Source organism: Pinus tabuliformis, chromosome 1_2, assembly GCF_031772625.1.
Source record: "Pinus tabuliformis cultivar Carrire ecotype Pingquan chromosome 1_2, CPIR1, whole genome shotgun sequence".
Classification (NCBI taxonomy): domain Eukaryota; kingdom Viridiplantae; phylum Streptophyta; class Pinopsida; order Pinales; family Pinaceae; genus Pinus; species Pinus tabuliformis.
This window is the reverse complement of record NC_142298.1, coordinates 685,039,936-685,064,554: the sequence shown is the minus strand read 5'-3', so window position 1 is coordinate 685,064,554 and position 24,619 is coordinate 685,039,936. Positions and strand designations below refer to the sequence as shown.

Here is a 24,619-nt window from a genome sequence, read left to right as displayed (position 1 = left end):
CTTTGTAATCAGGGGTGATCTTAATTCAAACTCCCTCTTGATTAGAGACTTGTGAGAGCTCTCTCTTAGCTAGGGACTCTTCTATCTATCAACAAATTTTTCTTTGTGGGTCCTTTAGCTGCTTGATCAAGTTCTCTCCTTGATGTCATGAAATTTCGTTGAGCTTCTTCCTTGTAGGGAAACAACCATCGATCACTTTCCTTCTTATTTCGTCATGTCATTCCTTTCTTCATGGAAGGTAGCCTTCTTGGTACATATATGGAACCTTCTTCATATGGCTACTTCTTTTCTCTCCATGCTTCTTTCAGGAGTTTCCATCCATCACATGAATGTTGGTTGCACTTGTACTTACAACTCCTGTTCGAGTAGCCCTGCATTATCTAGATATTATTCAATAAATCAAAACATCATATTACATTAAATCATACCTTACCAGATGGCTCTTCATCATGACATCTTTATGTAGGTATCAACATCCAGTGTACATGTTGACATATCTCCCAAATATATCCATTATCAAGGGTCTTCATTTCTTTTAGACTTTCATTAGAATCTTCATATCTTTCTGGGAGTTTTCCTAGTTAAATCTTCTTGGTATTTTGGATGTTGATTGCCTTCATCATTGTTGCATATCTCACGATCTCTTCCTTCCTCACACGTTTCATCGCTTTCAATCATAGTTTCTTTATTGTAGTTAATCACCTCGTACTTCATATGATGACATATTATGTTGATTTCATCTAGTGTGACTTATTCCTTCCTGCATCTTTTCAGAGGAAGAGATCATTTTTCTCTTGATCATGCTTCTTAGGATAGAAGAAAAGTTCCATATTACCTGCAACCATATGACATGATATTATAATATTAAACACAAGCATATATGCCTTATTTTACCTTCAGGTCATCGAGGCTTCTTCTAACAACTTCCTTGATTGAAAAGATCTTCAATCCCTTGATCTACTTCATGTCATATCATCATCTCATGGATTCCATACGTTGGAGTTCTTGTTGAAACACGTGCTTCCTCTCTAGATTAGTGAACCTTACGATGAGGATTCCATCAGAGAATTTTGAGGATCTTGTATATCCCCAACTGGCAAACGTTTCCTTTTTGACTTGATGTATGATGAGCCTTAGATGACTCCTTTCTTTCCTTCAATGTCCATTGAGGTTCCCAAGAGATATATATTCTACATGTTGTCTCTCATGGATTTTTGTCCTTCATGATACTTATGAAGATGTTACGAGCTCTTGTTTCTAATCCTTTCATGATGCCATGATGCATCTTATTATCACTGTCATATCTTTTAACACAAGATTTAGGAGCTTATGATAGGACCCTTTTGTGAGGGATACTATCTTACTCATAGGAGAGATTTTTTACTCCCTCTTTCCTTGGCCCTTTTCTTCATCTTCCTCCATCTTTCAGTGATATGAGCTTCCAAAATATTTCTATAGCATTGAATCTTAGCTATATTTATTTTGTCTTGCTTGAGGACCAACCTTGCCTTTCCTTTCTACACATGGTTGAGTTCTTTTAACCTTCAATTTTTTTTCCATCAACTTGTCTTTCTCTATCTAGCATAGAGACCACAAGTTGTTGAATGAAGTAACCTTCTTGTTGATGGACATTTGTTACCTTGCCTATCAGTTAGAATGATGATGATTATATTCCTTCCTAGATCTTGTAGATGGGATCTTATGAAGATATCCTACATCCTTGATACCCTTTTACTTTCATGAAGAATATGTGACCTTCTTCATTGCATCTTTAGAGAATGAGTTTATCACCTACATCACTTCGATTTCTTCAGTATTTCTATGTGAGGGGATCTTTCATAAGCATCCATTTCCATAAATTTTGAGGAGACCTATTGATATGTTTAATGACTTAAACTACTTAGAGGACTATGTCTATCCTCCTTCTTCATGTAAGGAATCTTGATGGCCTATCCAACCTATAGATGTCCTTGCAATCATGAAGTCATTTAACCAAATATATAAATTGAAAAGATACTTACATTTCATGTGAAGGTGAAATCTTCACCTTGATTGCTTTGATGATGGTTGAAGCAGATGCATTGATTCTTCCTCTGGATGAGATCCTTGATGTAATGGTATGAAGCTTTCCTTCTTGTCTTCAAGGTTCTTCGACTTATACATCTGATTCTTATGATTCACAACCTATTGATGAACTTGAGATATCATTGTCTTGCTACCACATAAGTGGATTATGGAACCTTGTAATATGTAACATTGTGTAGAACCATATTTTATGGTATTGAGATCCATCAATAAACAACGTCATTCTATATTGAGATCCCTATGGTAAGACATAGACTAAGACTATGAGAGGCATCGAAAATGTTGCCATGAACCCTAGTTTTGAGTACTTGTGATCGAAACTTCATTCTTTGACAAAAGCCTTTGCTGTTGTAGACTGTTGTTGTGGGCTAATCCTTTAATCTTGACAAAGCTCTTGCTTTGATGCCCTTCTTGAAGACTAGTCCTTGTATGTCTCTTTTGCTTCCCTTCCTTTGACTTTAGCACCTTAGCTCTGATGCCATGTTGAAGAATCTAGGGCAAGTAGGATTGATGTGATTCTTCTTATACTTGATAAATATTTGTGAGACATTTTAATTTTCTTCTTACAATCTTCTCTTTGACAATATTAGAGTGTGTGTTTCTTATTTCATCAAATAGCTACCAAAACCAAAGAGACAAGAACACAAGATATTTGGCCTTTTTCCAAGGCCAAAACCTCTCCCTCTTGGAGAGGAAAATCTGCACACAATTCTTCTTATAGAACTTCCATTTGATGAATACCAAGACCTTGACCCTTGACCTACTAGGCCACTCCATGACCAAGACACCAATCCTCATATTTGACACTGTTGAAATCATCATCATTGTTGCACCATTGAGGTCATCACCGCTGCATAATTGAGGTCATTATTGTTGCACCATTGTTGTTCCTTTACCTAGATCATTTTTGCATTCTTCTCTATTATCATCATTATGTCTTCATTGAAGCACTAAGGTATTCATCGTGCCCTTGTCTTCACCAAGATCATTATGTTGATATCATAACTGTGTATAGTATGTTGAGAGAGTATTGTTGTGGAATTACTATTATGTTGATATAGTGATCAGTGTATCATCCTCATCTTCTTCATAAAAAACATACCGAGACAGTGATTAGCACTAAGGTCTATGTCATTACATCTATAACGAGATTGTGACTGTGGTCTTTCCTTGCATCCTAGACTATCACCACCAAGGAGGAGAAGACTATAATTTTCTTACTCAAAATAGTAGGGGTATCCAAGATGTATCCTTCTGTAATGCGAGGTTCAGATTCTTGTACCCATCCGAGAGGATCTGAGGTCCTGTACTTACCCGAAGTTTCAGAGATCTGAGACATTGTTCTGTTGCCTTGATCCGAGATTCCTGTACCTACTGCACCCATCCGAATTTCATAGAAGAATCTGAAATCTTGATTTTCTATGGTGACCCTAACTGTGTATAAATAGTAGTTAGGTCTCTATATTTGAGCCAACGTGACAGTGTGAAGTGTTGTGTCCTTTTATTGAGCTGATGTGACTTTCTTTAGTCTATTTAATTCAATCTGAGGCCAACATGACTCCTCTCTTTATTATTTTGCTTGTTGTCTTCTTCATGAGCATTGTGTTGATCTTGGAGGGCTAATCTGGTCATTAGGTAGACTTATATACATTACATATATGCTCAAGAAGAGCTCTTTGACTCTGACTTTCCTAGACCTATGAAATGAGCAAGAAACTCATTCTCATAATTTAAAAATAATATTTATTTTTCTTGACAAGTACAAAGATCAAAATTACATTTGTAAATACCGAGCCTAGTTACACTTTCTTCAACATACAACCTAGAAGAAACTCCCAAATATCATCAATCCAAGACATAAGAGCTAGTTTCCACACTAGCTTCCCACTAAATCATCCCACCAGTGTTTTGTTGAGGATATCTAAGATGTTCTCAAACTAGATGTTCTTACCAACAACCATAGAGACCGACCCATGCTTAACCCTAACACATTTCTTAGCTTTTGGCTCACATCTAGAATCACGAGGTGAGAATAGAGGTCTCAATGGAGGGCATGACATGGGAGGCCAAAGGGAGACCAAGCAGAGAAAACATTGATTTTCAAAGACTATAGACTCTGCATTTCCACTTGTTGTAGGTATTTGGTTTCTTAAGCTACATACTATAGGCCTTGGATTTGTTATTGGAGTTCAGAATGCTTGTCCTCCTCTTGTGGATTTTCCTACCAAGAAGTTAGCATTTGAAGGGGTGTTTTTATTTGGAATAACTACTCTACCTTTTCCTTTAAATGTACCTTTATTTCCTCTAGCCCTGCTCATATGGGACTAGCATAATTATAGAACCAAAGAGATAGTAGACTCACTAATTTGAATGCATTGAGTTGTTACACTTCCGAAAATTCTAGAGCGAGGCCATCTTTGTGTCTTACTGTTAACTACCTCACTAGTTATATAATGCTAGTATTTGAACGAAAGAAAAACTCGCACATGACAAACTCTTGGAATTAAAGATATGTAAAAAAAATAAGCCATAAATGTGTTAATCCCTTTTAGCATCTCCCCAACAACGATGCCAACAATATAAATCAATTTAATTAACTTAAATTCTGGAGATGAAATTATGAATTTGGGAACATAAGTGTGATATACTAACAATGTATGTGCAAGGTTTAGGACATGAATGGACTTCTAATTGAGGAAAAAAGACTCTTAAACTCTATCTAATTTTTCATAACAAGATCACACCTTTAAAAATCTATATAACTTGAAACAGAGACTTAGAATACCACAGAGATTTTGTTTACTAAATGGTTAATCACAAAAATGCCTCGCTAGTCATGAATCTCTTTCATTCAAGCAACACTCTTAAATGTTTCTATAATTGGTTACAAGTCAGGTCTATATTCCAATCTTTAATGAAAACTATTCCTTTCTAAATAATGAATCAATATAGGTTAGGATAGTTTTAAATAGAGGAGGAATGACCTGTTATAGAGTTTTATGAACCCAACGTTTCGAACTACCAAGTGATTTCATCATCTTTATAATATCTATTGACGCATCCCCTGATGATGGAATCACTTGGTAGTCCGAAACATTGGGTTCATAAAACTCTATAACAGGTCATTCCTCCTCTATTTAAAACTATTCCTTTCTAGTTTACTAGCTTTGATTCTAGGTGGAGACATGTAGGGAAATGTGGAAAAGAAAGTCTAACATATAGGCAATTATGAAAAAACTCTAATGGCTACTACATAAACTAAGATTTCAACAAGATGGCTTTCATCATGGATTGGCAAGTACAAAGTGACTTTAATAGCATAGGTTGAAATATTTTACTTTGTATCAAATTCAAGTGTTCATATAACAAAATAAGAAGCACAACTTCGTCTTTCAATCTTCAATGGAAGGCTTACTCTTTGCAAAGGATAGTACATAACATAACACACAATGAAGATTACCATAAGCAATGAAACAACGAAACAAAACACACAGTGTTTATGAAATTCGAAGAAATACATAACAAACCATATATGCCTATCAATTCTGATACTAACAAGTTGAAGAACAATGTTGGCCAAATTGAGGGGCCCTCCCAATTAGCTTCACACTACTAGAGAACTAGGATGTTAAAGGAAAATCACACACAAGTCCATCTCTGAACATTAGCTCATTCACTTTGTATTAATGGATTAAAGGTTTAATAACACAAATAACAATCCAATGATATTCTTCTATCTATCTATCTCTCAATATATTTATATATGTCATTACATTGTTTTGTTTCTCATTTATATAGACATAGACATTACAAAAGGACACACATGCAAATTCTAACAAATCCCCTTTTTCATGCCTTGAGCATATCAACTACACGATGTGAAAGGTTAAAAAAAAAAGAGATACAATTTACAATCTAGTAAATCCTTGGCAAGAATACAAAACAAATTAGATCAAGTGATATTATTATACATGGAAATGCATAAGAATATCCTTGACCGTTGCCTACGACTACATGTCTCTCTCAGTACTCTATTCTTGGCATGGTTTGATTGCAGGTTTCACTAGAGAAGAGCACCCACCTCGTTTTCTTTGGAACTAATGTTGTAAATAATACTGAGAGGGGGGGTGAATCAGTATTATTAAATTAATAAAACTTTTTCATTTCCATATTAAGATTCATATACGCTACTTCAGTTAAGGCAAATCGCGTGTATACGCAACTATGTGTAATGCAACAAGCGTATATCCAGTAAACTTATGATTCAGTTAGTTGATCCTTAATGAGTGCATCGGAACATTATTAACCATATGAATAGTAAATAGGAGCAGTGAAGTAGAACAGATCATCACACACAAGAAGCACACATGAACACCATTATGTAAGGTGGAAACCCAATGTGGGTGAAAACCACCTGCTGCAAGTCGTCTCAATCTTCTTTTTAATAAGAAACTTCTTTATACAATAGTTATGTACTGGTGCAATCTTATACCAGTACACAGGCTTCTACCTACAGAAGGCTACAACCTTCTGTCGTTCTCCAGACTCTCCTGGAAGGGAGCTATAACCCCCTAATCTCTTGTACTAGCCGATCCATTTACTAGTACGTAAGCGTCGGCCTACTGAATGCTCCAACCTTCACTCGTTTTCCAGTTGCTACTGGAAGGGAGCTGCCACCCCCTTAGCTCTTGTACTAGCTGATGTACTAGTACATAGTTTCCGACCTACAGAAGGCTACAACCTTCTCTTTCTTCCTCCAGGTACCACGTTTCATAAATTTTCAGACTGGATACTCCTGAAGCACAACACTATAATCTGAAGGCCACGTTTCATCCAATTTTCATACTGGACCCATCAACAACATTGAAGCACAAAATCAATCACCACTGAAAAACACCCATCAACTACACCTGCATCATCAATCTTTGAATCACCCACTACTGAAACACTGAAACCCTGTCAACAACACAATCACCAGAACACAGAACAAACAACAGAACTTTGCAACAATAACCAGATCCAACTTCAACTTCAAATATCATGTCTCATAATGTATACGCTACTATGATGAATCAAACCAGCGTACATACGCGCTTTCACCAAAGCCAACCCGCATACAGATCTGCAAATATTTACTCATAACTTTGCAGCTATTCTAAACATCAGTCATAACCAGATCATAACATTCATACAATAAAACATGCGTCAATAATTCAGATCTAGTCTATCCATAATCAAACCATATAATGATAAAACATTCCAAGCCTTAAGATCTCAATCCATCGTTCATCATCATTCATATGGGTGCATCCTTGGTTCAGATCAATCACAGCATCACAAACCCATAACCAGCATACTAGATCTCTCACTTCATCAGATATTCATCACTTCTCAAAAATTGCCTTTGCCTAATGATCTTCTTCTCCTTTTATAGTCTTAGGCCTTACTCAATACCATGGTCCAAAACCATTTAGAACCAATACTAGGGACCCAATACCTGGGTTCAACACTTCGGACGCAATACCAAGGACCAAAACCATAGGTCTAAATACCACAGACCCAAAAATAAGCTTCCCACATGTATGTGCTTTTCCGTGCATGAAAGTGCGTGCATATGCACGCGAATTTTGATCAGCAATCCCGCGTGTATACGCACCTTTGTATATAGTGAACCTGCGTGTATAACCTATGTGTATACCCTAGTTGGTATATAGCGAACCTACGTATATACGCGACTTAGTACATAGTGAACCTGCGTATAAAGTGCATATGTACGCGACGATCTGCTGCACTATAATCTGTCATCTTGCCATCAAGGACAACACTTGTATCATAATTCCAACAATCTCCCCGTTTGGACTTGATGGCAAAGCTAACTTGTCATACTGAGAACTGTCATTTGATTCCTTTGAGTTATCCTGCATCCCATGTATTCTGTCACATCCGATATCTCTTCTATAGATTCATCTAGATATATATAAGTGAGTTGTTCTTCTACGAGTGGGTTGCCATCAAGTACAACATATGCATCATAATGCCAACAATCTCCCCCTTTGGACTTGATGGAAACAACACCAAATCACTCTCCCCCTTTGACATCAAGGGCAAAGGGCAGATCAAGATATTCTCTTTCCTTGATAAACATTCCGTTGTCCATACTCCCCGTGAGTACCTGCTGAAATCTCTGAATGAGCTCCCCCTTTGTATATGCCAAGGTGTACCGATCTAACCATGCTCCCTTTGAGTACATGTTGAAGTCTCTGCTCTGCGGAAGTGTCTTGTTCATGCTCCCCCTGACTGTAAGCAAGGTCTGCAAAAAGATGTTCTACAAGAAGAACATGACTCTATCATAAATGACCTTCCTATCACCAAGGACTCATACATACATCCATCTCCCAACCAAGTGGGGATATACCAATATTGACTCATCCACCCAACCAAGTGGGGATGCACCAGATACCAATTGTTTATACATGACTGAAATATTACATCATCTTTCCCATGCAAGGTGGGGGTACAAATTACATCATATGATCTAAAGGGATTCATAAAATGACTACAATAGATAGAGACAAATTATTACATCATGAGTCTTGATATGACCTTTACATGACATTTATAACAGAGACCAAACATCTAAATAAGACCATGATAGTCATCAGCAACTATCATACACAATGTATGATCTGCTCCATAAGCATCTGTCAACAACATCTAGACCAACAACCTGTATATGTCCATTAGTGTATAAGTCATCAATCTATAACAAGGTATGTCTGCATATAGATATCAACTCATCCTTTTGAACAGAATTCTGCATATGACATACAAAATCATTCATATTATATCATATGTGAAAAACACCATAGCTGTCTCATCAAGATTTGCATGATCCAAGTATCATCACTTTGGGAACATCTGCATCAATCAACATATGTAAGTATCAACCTATCATCATATATGTAAGAACTCATCATCATTATGTCTCCAACAATGCAACTTTGAGTAATCATTCATGTATCCAGCACTATGTATCTTGAGCTCAAGATCATTTGTCAAGACTTCTTGATATCATCAACAGCAACAATCCTCATCCACATGAGCGTCAAGAACTATAGGAATTCTACATCATAATTGTATTATATGATATTTAAGCATATGACGACAACAACATATGAGTGACTCATCATCAAGTGTATTCAAGCTTTGTACTTCTCCTTATCCTTATGAAGATCACCATGTAAGCACCATATATGCATCCACAAATCTAATTAGAACACCAACTATGTAAACCCAAGAATCATATGAGATTTTGTCATGGACAACTCATAACCATATCATAGCAAGATGTATCATTTAGCCATATAAGCATCATCACTAAGGACTACTAACCATAATGCCAACAATGTATTATTAAAAGCATATGCTCCCCCTGAACCTGTGCCATCTTGCTTACTGTCAGATCTGATCATGCATATATCAGCAAGAAGTATCATCATCCACAAGTTAAGATCAAATCATTCCTAAACATCTTACAAGTATCAAGACATTTCCACACAACATCAACAGATTGTAACCATTATGAAACAGAGCAAATAATGGACTGAATCATATCAGACCCCTTTTCCTGAGCCTGTCCCACTGCTTTTCCTCAAACTAACATATATGTGACTGTGTAATAACCAACTCGCGTATATACGCGACTTCCCTTTATGAAACTTGTGTATGGGATTTAGGACAATAAAGTTTTGCACTTTCAGGTCCTTCTGAGTCTGTTATGTTTGTTTATTGTGTTGTGCCACATCTTTCTGATTGTACTTCCTTCTTCTTCCATATCTTCAAGTGTGATGATGTTTTCTCATTTTGGTATGGTGCCCGTACTTTGTTCTTGCATTCCTTTGTTGTATGTCCAAGCTTGTTACATGCATAACATCTTCCATGTTTCATATTCCTTCTATAGCAATCAACAGCTCTGTGACCAAACATATTGCAAGCAAAGTAATATCCCTTAAAGTATCTGGAACGTGATGATCTTTCTGAGTGATGGTCTTGAACCATTCTTCTTATGCATCTGGCTGCAACATGTCCAAGATTATGACATACATAACATTCAACATTATTCATTTGAGGAATTGACCGACTATCATTTCCATGGTTAGGAATAAAAGAATTTCTTTGAAGAATTTCTTTCCTTGGTTGTTGATGGGATTGACCTCTCATCTCCTTGTTGAGCATTTCAGATTTTACATTAGAGTCCCTTGTCTTACTTTGTGAACTAGATTCTCCTTCAACAGATTCATGAAAACCAAGACCCATTATGATAGCAGGAGACCTTTGACTACTAAGAATATCATCCAAGATCTTAGTACTATCTTGAAATTGTAAGAGCTTATCCTTTTCTTCTAAGTTATCTTTAAGAATATTTACCTCAACCTAATGTTGCTCCTCCTTTTCATGATACTGCTTCTTCATGTTTTCTTCATGTTTTCTTCCTTCTTCCAACTGATGTCTTAGTTCAAGAACTTTGTTTTCTTGTTTTTCAAGAGCTTGGAGTAGTTATTTATTTTGCCTTTTTGATTCTTCAAGATCTTCTTTTACCGAGAGGATCGTAGCTTTAAGACTTTCATAGTAACTGGATCTATCTCTGAGTTTCTTGATTGTTGTGCTCCTTTCATTGACTTCATTTCTTAATGATGTCACTTCATCCTGCAACTTTTGACATTGATCTTCCTTGTCCTTGAATAACTTCCTTACCTTGTTTCCTTCCTCTAAATGAGCTTTTAGTTTGGTAGCTTCTTCTTTGAAGGCACATTCCCTTTTGTTCAATAGATCTTGTTGATCTCTAATTTTGTTTGTAAGCCTTTTAAATTCTGTCTCTATTTGATATCTTTCTTGCTCACCCATAAGAGCAAATTCAATTGTTTCGATATCACTTTCATCATCTTCAAAAGGATGGATAAATGTATCACCATAGTATAATAAATTCATACTTGCTAGTTATTTTGCTTGTTCATCTTCATTCTGAAGTGATTCTGAATCTGAAGTGCTTTTTCCACATATTCCCCAATCGATTCTCCCACTGTCATAGCTCTTCTGAGATGTCTTCTTCTTCTTAGGCGCTTTCTTCTTAAGCTTCTTTCCCATTGATCTATGGATCTCCTTCAAGCGATCAAGCTTCTACCAAAGGACCTACTCTGATACCAATTGTTGGAAATAATACTGAGAGGGGGGGTGAATCAGTATTATTAAATCAATAAAACTTTTTCATTTCCATATTAAGATTCATATACGCTACTTCAGTTAAGGCAAACTGCGTGTATACACAACTGTGTGTAATGCAACAAGCATATATCCAGTAAACTTATGATTCAGTTAGTTGATCCTTAATGAGTGCATCAGAACATTATTAGCCATATGAACAGTAAACAGGAGTAGTAAAATAGAACAAATCATCACACACAAGAAGCACACATGAACACCATGATGTAAGGTGGAAACCCAATGTGGGTGAAAACCACCTGCTGCAAGTCGTCTCAATCTTCTTTTTAATAAGAAACTTCTTTATACAATAGTTCTATACTGGTGCAGTCTTATACCAATACACAGGCTTCTACCTGCAGAAGGCCACAACCTTCTCTCGTTCTCGAGACTCTCCTAGAAGGGAGCTACAACCCCCTTAGCTCTTGTACTAGCTGATTCATTTACTAGTACTTAGGTGTCGGCCTACTGAATGCTCTAACCTTCACTCATTTTCTAGCTGCTACTGGAAGGGAGCTGCCACCCCCTTAGCTCTTGTACTAGCTGATGTACTAGTACGTAGGTGTCAACCTATAGAAGGCTACAACCTTCTCTTTCTTCCTCCAGGTACCATGTTTCATAAATTTTCAGACTGGATACTCCTGAAGCACAACACCATAATCTGAAGGCCACGTTTCATCCAATTTTCATACTGGACCCATCAACAACATTGAAGCACAAAATCAATCACCACTGCAAAACACCCATCAACTACACCTGCATCATCAATCTTTGAATCACCCAATACTGAAACCCTGTCAACAACACAATCACCAGAACACAGAACAGACAACAGAACTCTGCAACAATAACCAGATCCAACTGCAACTTCAAATATCATGTCTCATAATGTATACGCTACTATGATGAATCAAACCAGCGTACATACGCGCTTTCACCAAAGCCAACCCGCATACAGATATGCAAATATTTACTCATAACTTTGCAACTGTTCTAGGCATCAGTCATAACCAGATCATAACATTCATACAATAAAACATGTGTTAATAATTCAGATCTAGTCTATCCATAATCAAACCATATAATGATAAAACATTCCAAGCCTTAAGATCTCGATCCATCGTTCATCATCATTCACATGGGTGCATCCTTGGTTCAGATCAATCACAGCATCACAAACCCATAACCAGCATACTAGATCTCTCACTTCATCAGATATTCATCACTTCTCAAAAAATTGCCTTTGCCTAATGATCTTCTTCTCCTTTTATAGTCTTAGGCCTTACTCAATACCATGGTCCAAAACCATTTAGAACCAAGACTAGGGACCCAATACCTGGGTTCAACACTTCGGACGCAATACCAAGGACCAAAACCATAGGTCTAAATACCACGGACCCAAAAATAAGCTTTCCCACATGTATGTGCTTTTCCGTGCATGAAAGTGCGTGCATATACACGCAAATTTTGATCAGCAATCCCGCGTGTATACGCGCCTTTGTATATAGTGAACCTGCGTGTATAACTTGTGTGTATACCCTAGTTGGTATATAGCGAACCTGCGTATATACGCGACTTGGTACATAGTGAACCTACGTATAACCTGCATATGTACGTGACTTGATATATAGTGAACCTGCATATATAATCTTCTTTCTTCATTTTTTGTAGTCTCATCATCAATTCTTTGCTACTGACCTGCTGCACTATAATCTGTCATCTTGCCATCAAGGACAACACTTGTATCATAATGCCAACAACTAATATGATGAACATGGAACCATCTTGTGGAATCGAGGAGAAAGACCCATGTGTCAGAGTTTGTTTTAGAAGTGCATTGGTATGTTGAACAATGAGATTGGTTACTAGATCCATATATTAGTCACAGGGTTTGAACTAGTTAAACCATAATTAGTAATAAAATAACTTTTAACCCCCCTAATTTACCATAAACAATGGGAAAACCACTAAAATAACAACATAATTACCTTATACACTCAGGATAAGCTCTCCATTGAAAAACATGGTAAAAAGGCATCATGATGAGGTAAAAAAGAATGATTAAGTGGTCAAAAAGGGAATAACCAGCTCATTTGATATGTTTTAGTGGGTGCAAATACTTTATAATTAAGAAAGGACATGCAATTTTGCTAGGTAGGAAATATGATTTAAAAATAGTTGAAAAGAAAAAGCATTTATGTAGGAGAGAAAGGGTAACCTAAGCTAATGTTAAATCTCACAAAAGTTTTTCATTTTTCCCTCTTGTGGTTTGCTTAGACAATACACTTGTCACGAATATTTATGCCATGTTTGACAACGCAAAAAGTGCTACACCAAAATGTCCCATTTTACTTCAGCCAATTCTTTCTTGCATTTGCGTAGCGTCCATAGAAAATTTCTTAAGATAGAAATTAATGACTAAAAGCTCTCTTGGAGGATCAACAACAAGAAGAGTAATAAACCATGGTGGAAACCAAAACTTTAAAACACACTGGAAACTTGGCAACAGGGTTCAAGGACTAGGTTTGCCAATAATCTAGCTTAGCCATTTTGACCAACACATAATTCCACATCAACTACAAAAGTTTGCAAGCCAAAAGCGGTCCCCAAGAATCCAAAAATTACTCTTGGTTGACCACAAACCATTGATATTAGGTTAACCAAGGAGGAATAACTTGACTAGTATAGCAATACCTTTTTCCTCTATTCAATCTTAGCACAAAAACATCGTAAAATTCATAGATGGGATTCAATTTGTTTTTCACAATGTCCCCATCCAATTGAATTGTGAGAATATAACAAACAATAAAATGTCAATTGATTACTTGGGGAAAAAAATAAAATGACCATTGATTGATTGTTAACCTTAAGTGGAAATAGCTAATTCATGTTCCATTAGATTGCCGAAGGCATCAACTACCAACAAATAGAGTGGGGATTAATGAGCAAAGCTTGCCTAATGGATCTATAATGACTAAAGGCTTGGAGGTAGATTTAATCAAAGGTTTTCTAGTTGATGCATACACAAATAGGGTGGAGACTACTTTGATGAACTTGGGCTCTAAGGCTATAATTAATGAAATGCCACTCAACACCATCATATGATTTTTCAATGTCTATTTTAATTAATATGATTTTTGGACCATTTTTTCTCGCCCATTCCATCCCTTACCAAGCTATAGCCAAGTTGTGAAAAATAAATCCCACTATAATAATCTCAATTTAATAAGTCTACTAATAAATTCATAAAGAACAAATTGGCTTAGTGTCCAAAAGTATGTCCTTTGGGGCTATCTATAACATCTCTAAACTAGCAACAACTTTGTAACAATCATTAATCATGATGATGATTGAATGTAGGCCCTGTGAAATGTCAATGATATAAGTCCATGCAACTCTGCTAAAAAGCTATTGAAATAAATTTGATTATCAACCTAGGGCCTTAGAAATAATTTTGTAGGCCAATTTTAGTAAGATGGTTAGTCTCCAATTGGAGATTAGTTCAATATGAACAATTATAGGGATCAATTTGATGCTCTCTCAATTAATCAATGTGCCTAGATTGTCCACGTGGAACTCTTCATTGTAAACTCTAAGAAGTGTGGGGTCGATGAAGTCTCACATATCTTTATCAAATTCACAAGGTAACCCATTCATTATTTCTTTGGGGTTTATGATCTACCAGCTCAATGGCAATCTTGAGTTCTTTCAAGAAGAGGTTGAGATCAAAAGAATTTATATGATTGCACAACCCAATTTGGGTTCTAAAAGCCTGTTTATATTGTTCAAGAAATTCATGACTATTTTGTTGTCTTACTAGCCATCCCATGTCAATGTTGAAGGCAAAAATATTCTATGCCATAGGTTGTCGCTTGAGCACCTAAAAAAAGCCTAGTGTCCCTATATTTGACTAAATGGAACTTGGAGCTAATTTGAGCACGTTCGATTTATCTAGCCCCTAAAACATTGAGGATTGCGATTGTAGTACAAATAACTTCTAAAACATTGAGGATTGCAATTATAGTTCATATAGCTTCTAAAACATTCCCTTTGCCTCAAACAAGTTTCCTAACATCTCTACTACTATCAACAATAAAAAGAGTATTAAAATTGTAACAGTTAAATATTATACATATATCTCGTCAAAACAACTACTCTATCCCTACAATGGATCCAAAGGAAAATGAAGTTGTAATAAAAACAAAAAAGAATCCCATAAAATTTAAGTAATCAAAACTTAAAAACTCTATAGACAATAAAATTATAAAATTCAAAAAAAATACATAAAAAAAAATATACATAACTAATTACATAATCAAATAAAGGAAAATACATAACCAAATAAGATGATATGAAAACATTAGATCCCATGGATAAAAGTCGAGCATATGCAAAATGACAGGGCAATTCATCAACCCATTCAAACAAAAGATATGCTAGACCACTTTCAAATTTCTTAAAAGACATGAAATCGGGAATATCATGGTGAAGTCATAAACCGCAGAAAGTATTGTATAGTACAACTGGACTACTCATTTAACAACATCTCTGAATATTTTAAGAACAAATAATAAGAAATATTATTTGTTTGCTCTTTGCAAGGATGAGATCTTTGCTGATGAGAAAAGCATGCCTTTAGAGACAGTCCAAACTCTGTTCGATAAAATAGAAAACTGCCTATCTAAATGCAAGAGTTCATGACAGTTAACAAAAGTTCATGCGTTAATTGCAAATCGGTATCTATCAATATGTGTTATTTGTGTTTTTGATGCTGAAAATGTTAACAGAACCAGAACAGAGCTGGCTGGCTAAACGGACTAGTCAGGTCAATTCCGGGGTTTTCCTTCGGAGAACGGGCCACTCGAACCAGTTTTGGTCTGCACTGGTTCGGAACACATCTTGATCTTCTCAAGAACTTTGTGTATTTGTGTCTAATGGTTTAGATTCATATATATATATCAAAATCGGAATATTTTATATATTTTTAGGTTAAATCAGTTTTTGTGTTATTATTTTTACAGATTCCAGTTTTTGAGGTCAACTAGTTATGAGACCAGTCCAGTACTGATAACAATAGCCCATAAGATGTATCATTATGCAAGTAAATGCAATGGGGCCAAGAACGAGGGTGAATTTACCCTGAATGGAAAAGAATAAAGTAACTCTGTCAAAAATGCTTCTCATAAATGTTAACTAGCCACTATATGACTTTGACAATTTAAAGCAGTGTTTTTGTAGCCATTCAATTGCCAAACACACCATATAACTACTCTAAAGTGGGTTCTCTGACCCAAAAGAAAGAGAAATAGTGCAAGGAAAACGTCATATTGAAATTCCAAACAAGTAGTCATTTTAAAATTCCAACGTCATGTTGAAATTCCAAACATTCCAAACAACTAGTTATATTGAAATTCCAAACAAGTAGTGAATTCTGAATGCTTTTTCAATGCCAGTCTCTTCTTTTGCTAAGACAAACTACCTTTACATATGACAAATATGTAAACCAGGTACAGATTACACATATGGCATTTCAAAAATTCCACTTTGGCAGTGTTCCTAGTGTTCCTACCATCCAGTACAATTTATCGTATTCCCAGAGGCAACTTCATCCGTACAAAAAGCAGTAATCCATTAAAACTAACAGCAGATTTTATTCTAAAACACTTAGACATATATTATAAAATTCACTTCCCTTTAATACCGGTAATCTGTCACCCACAAGTTTTCTTTCGCTTGCTGATGAATAATCATGCTATGTGCAGTTCAGTTCCATTGCATCATCGAACAAAATCCTTGCATTCATGAGTGACTTTCTCCACCTCTAATTCATTACGTGCTCCCTTGTCCACACTCAACTTTCTAGCTTTCATGTAGTGGTGCACGACCTCTAGCCTTGGTACTACATCTGCTCTAGTGCATGACTCCTCGTCAGAGCTCAACTTTCCATCTCTCACCCAATGGTAAATATCTTGCAGAACCAAGGATTCAACATTCTTATTAACATATTTCTCCAAAAATTGTTCTTCTATTAACTGAAAATATCGAGGACATATCATCTCTGTTTTCAACACTTGCATAATCTTCAATGCCTCCATTACTCTATACCGAGGAATTATTCTCTTCTCCATACTGTATCCAAGGACAGCTGGATACTTCAAAAGACTGGCCAATGTAAACCCTGCAGATTTTACAAGAAAATCCACATGCCGTTTCAAATTTTCCTCTGAAATCTTCAGAATGTTCGGATTCCGTCTTGATATCTCTAAACTTTGTGTTTCAGAGAAACCGAAACTTCTCAAATACAGTAGCCTTCTATCTATCTGTTCTTTCCCTAACCCCAACATCGCCTGCATGGCATGGGAAAACCCCCTTGATCCCTTCTTAAACCCCAACCTCTCGACCTGTTCAAATGACTCCACAACCTTTTCCTCTGAAGTCGCGAGCAACATCGGCACCTTCCCCGCTAACTCCGATAACGCTGGACCCTCAACACCCAGCTGTTGCAAAAGTGAAATTGTGGATTTCAGCTTATGCTCGCTGCTACTAAATACCCGTGAACCCCTACCACATAGTTTGTAGATATCCCGTGGCTTCATGAAAGTACCAAAGAGAGTGAGCTTAGACTTTATGTTTCTTTCGGTTCTAAGAAATAAAAGCTCAGGGTTGAAAAGGACGACCCTTCGAATCTGGGCAGGGTCAGTCAAACCACAGCCATTTAACAACTTCAAACCTTCTTCCATATTATGAATTGATTTTGCACGAAGCAATAATCCCTTTCTGTGTCTAAAGGCTTTTGCGATATCGTCCTGTGATAAACCGCATCTGTCGAGGAGAAATCCTGTGACAACATCCCTCTCTGGTTGGGTTGCTAATGGGGTTGCTATTTGAGTGCAGAAATTAAGGAATGTTATGTGGGATTTCAGGGTAACAGCAAATGCAACACGAGGCATTGCCCTTGATAGTCGTTTCCATATGTTCATCGTCATCATCATGCGTGCAGAAGGAAGAAGTCGAGAGCGGCTGCAGAAGGTCAGTGAAGCTTGGAGAGCAAACCTAAAAGATTGGGTGAGTAAGGTAACAGGGAAAGCAAAAATAAAAAATTGGGTAAGCGAACAGGGTTTTATTAGGGTTCGAGAAGCACTACTATACGACTGAGTAGGGTTTACAACAGTGACCGAGTAGGGTTTTATCAGGGTTTGGTCACAAATAAAGGGATTGAGTCAAGATTGTCAACAAAGCCTACCAGGTTACCAGGGACTGTTTGGGATTTCCAAAAACATTTTTTCTATTAGATGTTGTGTTAAATAGGAGAGAAATAAATCAAACAAAATGACGTTCACTTTTATTCATGTGTCCTGTGGCTGGTTGTTCAGTAACGTTTTATACTATTCTTTTACTACCATTAATAATTGTTAAATATTTATTAAGGTTATTGAATTATTTATTAAATTTTAATTTAAAATAATTTTAGACCAGTAAAGTCATATAAATTAAATGATAACGTTATTAGTTTTTTTATTACCATTAATGAACATTATTGATTTTTTTTAATAAATTTTATTTTAAAATGATTTTAGTTTAGTAAAGTCATATAAATTAAATGATTGATAAACTTTTATACATATCCATTAATACTAAACATTAAAAAATTTATTGAGATGTAAATCTAATAAGTATTAAAACACTTTATGATACATCTAAAGTAGCTAAAATTAAAAAAACCATAAAATCTAATTAAATTATAATTTTATTTTAAATTTATATTAATTATAAAGAATTAGTATATCTAAGTTAAACATATATACATTTAAAAAACATGGAACAAGATTTTTAACTATGGTAATTTAGTCTCACTTTACCATGGAGATTTTTAATTCGTAAATAGGCTTTGTTACAATACCATGGTTCATCAATACCACATGTCCAAAAAAACATAATTCACTTCATATAACACTTGTTCATATTATATATATATTTTTAAGTAATCTATTCAATTGAAAGAGAAAAGGGAATAACCACTTTGGAGATAAATTTCAGTCATTCATTTGTATACACCACTATGAATATTCTAGAATACTTCATGGAAGTTAAATCTCTGTCATCAACCTAATAATTATTGATAATTAAACAAGCCCAAATCCATCTTAATTCCAGATCTACCAAGGGCGGAGAGGGGTTTAGAGTAGAAAATGATTTGATCCCTCTTGGTGCTTAGTAAGGTTAACTCCAGATCTACCAAGGGCGGAGAGAGATTTAGAGTAGAAAATGATTTGATCCCTCTTAGTGTTTAGTAGATCCGTAGTTAAGATGGATCTAAGTTGATTCAATTTCCCTCTTGAAGTAGGCTATATTCCACATGAATACCATGGGTTCTCAATACCACATGTTATTTTTATTTTTATTAATATTTTATCTTTTAAGGTTATTTTTATTTTGCTATATTTACTTTTATTTTTATTTTATTTTATTTTGATCATTTTAAAATGCTTACGTTGAATTATATTAATCGTTTTATTCAATTTAATTTATATTTATATTTATATTTATATTTATATTTAAAAGACATCACATTACATTACATTACATTATGTTACAACATCTCTACCATAATAGGCTAGAGAGTGCGAGAGCGCCTCTCAGTGCAATTAAAATTTTTGAAGCTTTATTCCACCAGCTTAGATTCATCTTAACTCTGGATTTATCAAGCGTCAAGAGGGATCAAATCTTTGGTGGTGCAATCCTCTTTTTTCAGTGCAAAACTTGAGAAAATGTTTGCACCTCGAGAGATTTGATCTCTCTTGATGCTTGATAGATCGAGAGTTAAGATGGATCTGGGTTAGTTTAACATATATAAGATCAGTAGTTAAGACAATCTACTTGAAGCTCTATTGTTAGATTGTAAAACCCAATAAGAATATATACATTTGTCTTTGTAGGAGCTGAGGATATTAGTTATCCCTAGTTTAATTTTATTTTTAATGTTATCATTCGATCACCTACATGAAACTCAATAGCAATTGTAACTAAACTAAGTAGTTATAAACATTTGAGAGACATATTCTAGTGAATTTTCATGGGGAGGTTAAAATCAATGGTTGGCATAGTCTAAAACGAGCAACTTCAATAAATTTTAATGTGGACAAAAAAATATAAACAAAAGGTAAAACTGCATGCACCAACTTTTTTTTTTTCATGCTCGCATTTTTCTTCTCACTCGAGTAAAATTTCAAACATATATAATAAAATGAATCACATACAAAAGAGTCTCGAGAAATATGGTATTTAAAGGCTATGTAATTAAGTAAACAGGGTTATTTTTCCCAAGTTTTGCTTGGAAGACATGAAAATTAAGTGTGCCTTTATTAAGTGGTTTTCTTTACCAAATCGGATATGAAAATTGCTTAGGTTTTTTATATTTATGATGGAAATCAAGATTTACTTTGATCTAGCTAAAATCTTTTGTTGCAACAAATGTGTCATGGTCTCAATGCCTAGGGCGACTACCCAACCCATGTCATTGGCAGTTTGTGCGACATCGACTAACTTTTTTGTTTCAATACTACTTAAGTTTTGGACTACACCTCTCTACAAAAATTAACTATTTTATGAAAGTGTTTTTTCTTATAATGCAGCGGAAAACTTCATTCAATAATAAACATCGAACATCAGTCCATAAACAATAATAGTGCAACAACAATTCAATAACGTAAATATATAACATGAAACACAAAGTTATGACGAGAGGGGGAAACTCCCCAAATAATTTTCCCCAACTATTACCATACTTTTGCAAATATAATACAAGTATTGATCCAGGTAGATGTTGGTGGCCACCCACCTATCCCACTTGGACCCCCACAACTGTCTCTTTCAGTTTTTTAGTTTCCTTAATTATAACACAATTTACTATTTTTCGCAGTTTTTCGGGTCCTAAACTTCCAAAACCGTTTTGAGGTCCTCAACGACGTTTTTTGGGAAAGCTGGGAGCAACATGGGTCATACACTGATGTTGCTCACTTGAAAGTTGTAGTCCTCGGATAGATATTTCTAACGAGGTATTGTGCGTGTCAAACGAAGATCGTATGCCAAAGTTACGACCTCGAGAATGATCTGGATTTAAACAGGAACACAACAAATTACAAATATAACCATACACACAGAGATGCAACATAAATAATATTTCATTTCATTACTGTAAAATACTGAAATATGCTTACAAACAAAAATGGAAATAAACTAGCTAGGGTGATGGTAGCTTATCTCTGAGAAGAGATGTGGCGGCTACATGCCTCTGAACCTTCTTATAATGAGGCTCAAAGGCCTATTTATTGTTGAGGAACAATGGAAAACCCTAACCATCCAAAAACCTAACCCTAGGAGATGAAGCGCCAAACTATGCGCCCCGTTTTGGGGAAGTTGGTACATCAACTTCCCGAGGTCGTAACTTTGGCATACGATCTTCATTTGACGCGCACAATACCTCGTTAGAAAGATCTATCTGAGGACTACAACTTTGGGATGAGAAGGATTGATGTTGCTCCTAGTTTTCCCAAAAAAAACATCGTTTAGGGCCTCAAAACGGCTCCGAAAGTTCAAGACCCGAAAAACTGCTAAAAATATTAAATTGTGCTACAATTAAGGAAACTGAAAAATTGAAAGAAACAATGGTGGGGGTCAAAGTGGAATTGGCAAGTGGCCACCAATATCCACCTGGATCATTCCTCCCCCCTTAGGAAGCAATGGTCCCCATTGCATTGAGTTCCTCCATGAGATGGGGAAACTTCTGCTGAACTTGGTCCCTGGTGAACCACTTTCCCTAGTGAAGGAGTTGGCCTGCTTTGACAACTCGATACAGTTGGATCTTCTGTTGGCGAGTGTGCTTGATCTATGTGTCCATGATCTGATTAGTTGCAGCTTGTTCCATGCAATCTGGATTTAACTCTATTAGTGTGAGTTGTTTTGCAATGTCGGATGTGTCTAGTAATGGTGCGAAGTATGGTCGAAGGTGATCCACATTGAACACTGGGTGCAGGCCAAGGAATGGGGGAATGCTAAGCTCAAATGCATTGTCTCCCACGGCCTTGGTAATGTTGTAAGGACCATATCGGAGTGGTTTGAGTTTCTGATAGGCTCCAGTAAGGCGTTCCTTTTGCAAATGCAACCAGACTTTGTCACCCACCTGAAACTTGTGTGGCACCCGATGTTGATCATGTCACTGCTTGTACTTGGCATTTGATTTCTCTAGAATTTCATGGACCTGCTGGCAGATATGTTGGATGTGCTCAATGAAGTTGTTTTCCTTCTCTGTTTCGAACTAGACATGAGTCAAATCTTCCTAAGTAACTGCAAATGGCATGGCCACATCAATGGGACACAGTGGTTGGAATCCCAAGTCCACCTGAAAAGGGTTGTGGCTAGTCGAGTTATGGAGAGCCTAGTTATAGTTGTGTTGAACATAGGGGAGGCTCTCATCCCATGTGCGTGGATGCTTTGAGTTGTGCATGCGCAGAATGTGTACGATCATCCTATTGACAAACTCTGTCTGGCCATCAGTTTGGGGATGGAAGACTGTGGACTTAGTGAGTTTGGTGTCGAGCATCGAACAGACACTAGACCAAAATGTACTGAGGAACCTGTTGTCTCGATCTGATATGATAGACTGTGGGATCCCAAAGTGTACCCACACTCATTCAAAGAAGAGTTTAGCAGTGGCTTCTGTTGTGATATTCTTCTTACAGGCTACCATAATGGCCATCTTCGAGAACCTGTCGACAACCACAAAAACATAGTTGTTTCCATGCATAGTCGAAGGAAGGCCTGACATGTAATCCATGGAGATGGATTCCCAAGGTCGACTAGGGGTAGGTAGCGGGGTATAGAGGCCTTGCCTCTTGATGGTCGATTTGGAAATGACGCAGGCAGTGCAGGATCTGATGTACTTCCCAACATCCTGTCGAAGATTTAGCCAATAGAAATACTTCTGTAACACTGCCACCATTTTCTTGACCCCGAAATGTCGAGCAGCCTGAATGTATTGTGCTTCCCAAATCATCTTGGCACGCTCGCTTGAAGGAACACAAAGGTGACCCAGGTGGCATAACAAGGCATCCTGGAGGTGAAAATCTAGAACATGTTGACCCTCCAAGAGTGTCTGGTATGTGTGGCCGAATTCTGGGTCGCTTTTGTAAAGAAGTGACCAATTAGAAGTCTCGTGCCCACAAGAGTTGAGCACGGTGGTTAACGCTATGATCGGTGGTCGACTGAGGCACTCTGCAATATTATTAGTGTTTCCCTTCTTATACTTGATATTCAAATGGAACTGTTGCAGGTATATGGACCACTTCTGATGGCGATCATTCTACAATTTCCCTTGGGTCTGTATGAACTGCAGGGGTTGGTGGTCTATGTGGATGCCTGTTTCCTTCCCCAAAATATAATGCTTCCATTGTCGGTAGGCCTGCATAATGGAATACATCTCTTTTTCATAAGTGGGATGCTTCCGGACTGTGTCTAAAAGTGTCTCACTATGATATGCCACTGGATGCCCGTGTTGAGTAAGGATTGCCCCAATAGCATAGTAAGAGGCATCTATCTTGATCTCAAATGGTTTTTGCAAGTCTGGTAATGCGAGCTTGGTGCTAAGTAGAGGCGATGTTTCAACTCTGTGAATGTCTTCTGTTGAGATTCAGACCAAAGGAATTTTTCTTTCACTCCTCCCTTGGTGACTTGAATCAAGAGCCAAGTGATATGAGTAAATCCCAACACGAACCTGTAGTAAAAGTTGGCAAGACCTAGAAAGCTGCAGAGCTCTGTCAAAGTGGTTGGAGATGGCCAATCCTGAATGACTTGGATCTTGGCTGGATCCACATGCACCCCCCGTTCATCAATAATGTATCCCAAATACTGAACCTGGGTCATGCCAAAAGTGCCTTTCTCCAAATTGGCACATAAATTGTGTTTCCACAGTGTTTGTAGAACCTGCCGGATGTGGTGGAGGTGTTCTTCCCAAATCTGGTTGAAGAACAGGATCTCATCCAAGTATACCACTACAAATGAGTTGGCGAATGGTCGCAAGATATCATCCATTAGCCTCATGAAGGTTGCAGGAGCATTCGTCCACCCAAAAGGCATAACCAGCCATTCGAAAAGGCCCTCCTTGGATTTGAAGGCAGTCTTCCACACATCAAAGGGTTCGATTGGTACCTAGTGATACCCTGACTTCAAATCAATTTTTCTAAAATATTTTTCCCCCTTCAGTTGGTCCAGGAGGTCATCA

General features: G+C 36.7%; 1 protein-coding gene across 1 annotated transcript; it reads right to left on the bottom strand.

Annotated features, from left to right (window-relative positions):
• Positions 1-16,779: 16,779 nt before the first annotated feature.
• On the bottom strand, positions 16,780-18,626 carry LOC149207580 (uncharacterized). Its single transcript, XM_089395802.1, has one exon. The coding sequence runs from the start codon at positions 18,333-18,335 to the stop codon at positions 17,121-17,123; it is 1,215 nt and encodes a 404-aa protein (XP_089251928.1). The 5' UTR covers positions 18,336-18,626; the 3' UTR covers positions 16,780-17,120.
• Between the last annotated feature and the right edge of the window lie 5,993 nt (positions 18,627-24,619).

Coding starts and splice junctions, on each gene's coding strand:
- LOC149207580 (XM_089395802.1), bottom strand. CDS start 18,335: ATGATGATGACGATGAACATATGGAAACGACTATCAAGGGCAATGCCT.